This window comes from Cygnus olor, chromosome Z (assembly GCF_009769625.2).
Source record: "Cygnus olor isolate bCygOlo1 chromosome Z, bCygOlo1.pri.v2, whole genome shotgun sequence".
Lineage (NCBI taxonomy): Eukaryota > Metazoa > Chordata > Aves > Anseriformes > Anatidae > Cygnus > Cygnus olor.
Window position 1 is genome coordinate 2,094,111 of NC_049198.1, and position 6,385 is coordinate 2,100,495.

General features: G+C 47.7%; 1 protein-coding gene across 9 annotated transcripts; it reads right to left on the minus strand.

The window, feature by feature from the left end:
• Positions 1 to 266: 266 nt before the first annotated feature.
• On the minus strand, positions 267 to 6,091 carry ELAC1 (elaC ribonuclease Z 1). 9 transcript variants are annotated; one of them, XM_040541562.1, is made up of 5 exons: positions 6,042 to 6,060; positions 4,090 to 5,677; positions 3,821 to 3,999; positions 1,825 to 2,292; positions 267 to 1,208 (listed from the first exon to the last, which is right to left on the minus strand). In XM_040541562.1, the coding sequence occupies exons 2-5, from the start codon at positions 4,167 to 4,169 to the stop codon at positions 745 to 747; spliced, it is 1,191 nt and encodes a 396-aa protein (XP_040397496.1). In that variant the 5' UTR covers positions 4,170 to 5,677; positions 6,042 to 6,060; the 3' UTR covers positions 267 to 744. The 9 variants fall into 9 exon arrangements, with proteins under 9 accessions (XP_040397496.1, XP_040397500.1, XP_040397498.1 ...); XM_040541566.1 differs by lacking the exon at positions 4,090 to 5,677 and having other exon boundaries at positions 6,042 to 6,091; XM_040541564.1 differs by having other exon boundaries at positions 3,821 to 5,435; positions 6,042 to 6,086.
• Positions 6,092 to 6,385: the final 294 nt, after the last annotated feature.

Consider the following 6,385-nt stretch of genomic DNA (forward strand, 5'->3'; position numbering starts at 1 on the left):
AACGCACTTGGAGGAGCGCTTTAGGGAAGACTGCTTTCACCCGCCAAAAGACTTCCAGAGCATACCTTCAAAACTTTAGTGACGCGGGGAAGAGGTGTGCAAACGGAGCTCAAACTTCAGACCTTTACATGAATTCGGAGTGATCCACTTTTGACAGGAAGCCCAAACCGTGTTTATTTATGAGAAAAGCTCGTATGCAAAGGGATTTTGTAAAGGGAGTGTTATGAAAGGCCTTCAACTCGAACACCACCACCGGTTACAAGTGCTTGGCAGAGCTAGAAATTCTTTATTGGGTTCAGAGCGACAGTCCTCCTGCGTAGAAATCAGATAAATAGGTACAAAATGCTGCATGGAAGTTTGAAACAGATGTTATTCAAAGGCTTCTAACAGAGAAAATACTTTGAATTCTGGCGCAGAACCTTCCAGAGGGTTGTTTAAAGACGGTGCTTTCCTCTAGGAACCTGTAGTCTAAGCAAAACCCCCGGGCTTGCGCCTGCCCTGGAGAGGCGAGGTGCCTGCAGCAGCCACCTACACACTTCTTCCCAATTCCAGATGTTTGAGGATCCTTTTTTCTTGCTTTACAAACGATCACTATACCTGATACCCTCTCCCGTTTGCAACTATTCCCTGCGTGCCACAGAAGTGAATTGATTTGGATACGACAAACCCTACCGTTATTTTTAAGTGCCTTCCAGCGCCCTCCTACTTTGTATCTTCCTACAGAATTCCCTAATACCGCTGTTTTTACTTTTTCATTGGGATTTCTATTGTCATAAAATCCTCGGCTAACGCTACTTCTTGACCACCTAACACTGCTTCTGCCTGTCGCTTCAGTTCAGTGACATCGGTGTCTCCCTCACCTACCTGCGCAGGTGGTTTGTACCGCTGGCTGAAGTGAGTCAAAACCAGCTTCTTAACTTTACACAGCCTGGCAAAATCAGATGCCACTTTTGGAGTGCTATGGCCATGCTCTCTGGCCTTCTCCTCTTGGGTATCGTCCAGCGTGGCTTCGTGAATCAGCAAATCTGCTTCGCGGCAAAGCCTCGCGGCTGCGTCTCCAACCACCCCCGAACAATCCCCCAAAATACAAATTTTTCTGCCAGGAATAGGGTCTTCTAAGACATCTGAAGGAGAAATCGTTCTCCCGTTTTCTAGAACGACGGCCATTCCATTCTTCAGTCTCCCGTACAAAGGACCTGGCTGAACTCCTGGCAAAGAGAGGCAAAAGAGTCCGTAAGTACTGTGGTGAGCGCTAGGTCGAAAAAAAATATCACTTAAGACGAGATTCGCTACGTGTAGAGCTGTCTTACTGAAAAAACACGACCTCAATATAAGCAGCAACCGACAATTCATATAGTTCGTACAACTAAAGAGCGTGTAACCTTATCGGGAAGTGCTTTTGAAGAAAAGTTACATTCTTCATATGAAAATCAATAAATTCATGCAAACGCACTGCCATACCTTCCTCAGAAAGCCACAGTATGCTTTTTAAGCCTTTCTGAGCTTGTTTACTCCTCTTAGAGCGAGAACAGGCGGCGATATTAAGTGGCATTGGTGTTACACACCAAGTCAGCTTGCTGCGGTGGTATAAACGTATTAAAACCTCTTTGCTAGAAAACAGAAGATTGAATCGGAATGGATTACAGAGCGCCGCAGCAGCCCTGATTTAACAGAAACCCTACAAAGGTTGTCAGAAAAAGATTTCAGCTGCCTGTGAACCCCACGGTGTTAAATTTGCTGAAAGCTGGAGTCGCTAAGCTTGAACACATGCCTTTAGGCATTTAAAAACATTAAAAAGAGGTAAAATAAGTCGTAGTAAGTTACCAAGGTCTTTCAGTTTTTGTACGTTGAGTTTACCAGTCCGGGGCTTCTCTTCCACTACGAAGCCAAAGGAAGGAATGCGGTGAAACAGGCGAAATGCTTTCACAACCAGCTGCTCGTTGTCAAACAGCAAGTAAGAGTTTTCCACGGGATCCAGGTGGAGAATTCTCCCCTGGGCTTCCTGGGGAGATACCTCGTCTCTGGCCAAATCAGAAAATTCTTTAAATTCTTCTGCAGGGCACTGGTCCCGCGTAGGGACAAGCTCATGGACAACGTAGGGAAAGAGAAGTTGGGAGTGGGAGAGCTCCATGGTCCTCCAGATGAAGTTTCTCAGTCCGATCGGTCCGTAAATATCGACGGCTGGTTTGTTTGGGTCAGGGCTACTTTGGAGGCTAAGCGTACACAGCAGGCCGGGAAGCCCAAAAAAATGGTCACCGTGAAGATGAGTTATGAAAATCTTGGTTATTCTGCCTATTGAAAAGAACAGAAGGGGAAAAAAAGATAGCAAAATAAATGAAAAATGTAAGAACACAGAAATTAAATCTCTTTTCGGCAAGAGGTGGAAAAAGAGGATGGGGGGAAATGAAAATAAACCAGTGTTTAAGACCTAAATCCTAAACCACAAAGTACTTTTTTTCCACCACGGTGACGAGTTTCAACACAAAGCTTATTTTGGCTTGCAAGTGTTTTGTCAAGAAGAGGCTGCTGCGATCAAAGTTTTAATTGCTGCTAAACAAAAGGTGCTAAAAGCACGGAACAGAATTGACTGGTGGCGTCTGCCATACTCAAATGCAAATAAGTGCTAGAAAGTGGTTGATGCATTATATGGAAACTGTGGACTAATGAAACATAAGGCGGAATCTGTGCCGCTGCTAGTTTGGAATTTAGCACGTGAAATGATCTTAAATTTAAAAAAATAAAAATAAAAAGCATCCAGTTTTGATTTCAAAGTTCTTCAAAAAGCAAGAACCTCACAGTTCCCTCCTGGTTTGTTTCAAATGGCTGAAAAATTGCACATAAAGATCTGAGCTTCACGTCCCAGCTGAGTTTGTTGGTGTCCTTTGGTGTCCAAGTCTTTTGGCGGCCTCTTCTCCTTCCAGGGAAGTCATACTTAAACAAAAATGACACCACAACCAGATATATTATTCCAGTTACCCTGCTGTCCCTTATTTGAGTAGCCAGCTTATATCTTCCTGGGTGCTCTTTTCCGCAAAGTGGGCAACCACCAAAATGTGCAGCATCTCCCGTGTTGCAGTTTGTGGGCAGAAAGATGTCAGGGAACCCAAAAAACCACAGTTTTTGTGTGACAGTAACCCTTGGCAGCTGTTTTAACATTTTTATCATCTGTTAAAACTAACCAATGGAAAAGACCAAATGTATTTGTTCTGATTTAAGAACGATTTAGTAATGATCACTACTTCGGCCTATTCACTCGTACACTAAATCCCCTGGCAGCTTCAGATTTTGAGGGAGCAGAGGGTTACCTTTGCGTTTATAAACTGATAATTCCATCTTTAAAACCTGCTTGCGAGAGTCAGAAGTTTGCTCTTGTTGATGTAGATCACCAAAGCACGACGACTGAAGGTTAAGTCGGGTTTCTACTTGATGTGCCAAAATAAAGCTGCCGAGCATGCACACAACTTTACTTGAAAACAAAAGCTATTTGTTTATTTTTTTATACCTCTTGACAGGCAGATTCACAGCAGGTATTGTCTCTTCAGACAAATACAGGACTGTGCCAGTTTAAAGCCAGTCTCCGCTCCCTGTTTGAAACTGCAAAGCCGAAGAAATTAATTCGGAAGAGCTTGGTTCAGAAGAGTTTGGTTCTCAAACACAATTCTGCAGCGTAGAGCAATCAAGGACTACTGCACAGCAGGTTCAGCAACTGCCGCCCATACGCAGATGCGCCTGTTTGGTTATGTATTCAAGTAACATGAGCACGAAGGCAAAGTATTTTGCTTAGATCTCACGAAACTTTTCCCCTTTCAACAGCACTAACCTGCTTTTAGATGGCTTTTCATCACTTGTGTTTGAGTTCCCTCCCCGCAGTCAAAGAGCCAGCACTCTCCTTCTCTGCGAAGCACTAACGCTGATGCCCCTCTTGTTGGAGAGGGATATGCTGAGCCCGTTCCGAGGAAAGTGATATCCATCGACATCTTAATTGTGTTGATATGCCACCTGAAAGAGAGATTTTAAGTCACCGAACGTACGTATTTATGCTGGGAAAGAACCAAATGTTTTTGCTTTAAGGGAGGGCACCCGACATACTTCAGAGTGAGGATCAAATTCCCCTTCCCTTGAAAAATATTTGTAAAAATTTCCTGGAGTAGGATACAAATTTCAGACATCAGAATATTCACAAAATAAGTCAAAGGCAGACTTCTTTTTCAAGTCAGTGAAAGGCTGCAAACATTCAGCCCAAACCTAAGATGCAACCTTTGTTCATTACCTACAGAAATATATACCAACCACTTGGAAATGATCTTATCTTAAAAATCAGTATTATTTCTCCTTCCCTTTATTCGAACTTGACATTTTCCTGTTCTCCGGGTGTATGACTGTCCCTTCAACCATTTTTCCCTGCCCAAAGGCATGCGCTTTCCTCTGAAGGCCTTTTAAGAATGACTAATAACAAATAACCACCGCTGACATTTCCAAGTTGTGGACCTCAGAAGTAGCCAGCCCAGCCCTGCAGAGGGAAAGGATTCGCTTCCCTCGAAAAAAACTTTCAGAGACTGCAAGAGGCAGGAGTGCACGGATTTCCTTTGCCTTTGCAACGATGTCCTTGAGAGCAATTGCTGCTTTACTTCTGCAACGTTGCTTCCAGGCTGTGGATAGATCAAGTGACAACTATTGCAGAAGGATCTGCACCAACAGCTGCTGTACATGGAGCTGTTCATTTACGTGCTCCATCGTCTGAATAAGGAACTTAGCCCGTCTGTAGGAGCCGGACAATCTTCTGAATGCTGCCTGTTGTGCGACTGAGACCGAGGACATCTTCCCTTAGGGAATATGTTTGCTCCAGTCTTAGTTTCTACCTCGCTTTCAGATGTATTTCCACTTCAACCTCAGCCTTCAGGTTCCTCAACAGTGCTGGGCCTGAAAGAGCTTCAAGTACCGTTCAAGACCAGAGCTCTGCCACCTTCTCGGGTTTGTTTTTTTTTTCTGGAGGAGCTGCCACAGCCGTCCACACGCGAGCTGTTCCTTCACCGCTGCATTAACGGGGCTCTCCGAAGCACGGCGAGATGCAGCACGCAATTAGCTGGCTTTGGGGGGTGGGAGGGAACGAGAAGCATCCGTCGCATCCCCAGAAGGTAGACTTACAGATTTCTCTTCCTTTATATGAGGATGTTGCATGGATTAATACTTTCTAAGCCGAAAAAGAGAAGGAATTGGGCTGGGGCCCTACACTGTGCATTTGTACCCTTCCAGCAGCAGCAGGCAGAGGCTCGGGGAAAGCCAGGGAAGCTCAGATCAGCTTTCCTGATACGCAGGATCAAAGTTTAACCACTTATATTTCATAACTGTGTGACGAGAAGGATTCAAAGCCCATGCTTGGCACTGCCTGGCTTCGCTTCTCCTTTCAACTGCGGCGCTCAGCGTCTCGCCCCAGACTGGCTGGCGTGAAACAGCATTTTCAGGAGTTTCAAGCAGGAGAAGGCAAAATAAATAATAAAAAAAAAAAGCCACGGTGAGGGCGATTAAGGTTCCTCCGGGAGCAACACTACAGGTATGACAAGTTTTAATTAGAAAATCCGCCGGAGCGGCGGCCAGATGCGCGCCAGCTCCCAGTCAGGGCCGCCTCTTGCAAAGCGAATCCGGGCAGCGTGTGTGAATAGACTGTCCTGAGGCTTCTCTGAAGGGAAAATGGGGGAGAAATAGGGCTTTTAGACTCGTGTGGTGGCCGGAGGGATGGGGGGGGGGGGGGGGGGGGGGGGGTGGGGGGGGGGGGGGGGGGGGGGGGGGGGGGGGGGGGGGGGGGGGGGGTGGGGGGGGGGGGGGGGGGTGGGGGAGAGGGGGGGGGGGGGAAGGGTGGTTAACAAGCACCTCCGTAGCCTTCCACCCGCCCTCAGCACCGCGCCATAAGAGTAACAAAATGAAAGCCACGACCGCGATCGGCACCAGCCGACCCCCTCGGGTTTCCCTCAGGCTCCCCCCGCTATCTGGGGTCCCCTTCGCCCCCTCCCCAGCCCCGACCCCGGCCCCGGCCCCGGCCCTACCCGTGCGGGCGGCCCCGGCGGCGGCAGGCGGAGCCCGCGCTCCGTGGGGCTGGGCCGGCGGCGGGGCCTCCCCCGCGGCCTGGGCGTGAGGAGAGAGGGGCCCCTATCGCCAACCCCTCGGGGTTATGGGGTTTGCTGAGGTGTGGCACCGTGCTCTCAGCGGGGTTTTTACGCTGGGGACTGTGGAAGTTGTGTTTTTATGCGATTCCTGGCCCTGCTTGTGGTACCCGGCAGGCTGCGTTTTCCTCTGTAAGGATGCACGCTGCCAACGCTGTGCACTGAGGGACGTGTACAAGGAGCTTTCAGTTTGTCGTACACGTTTCAGCAACAATCCTTACAAATAG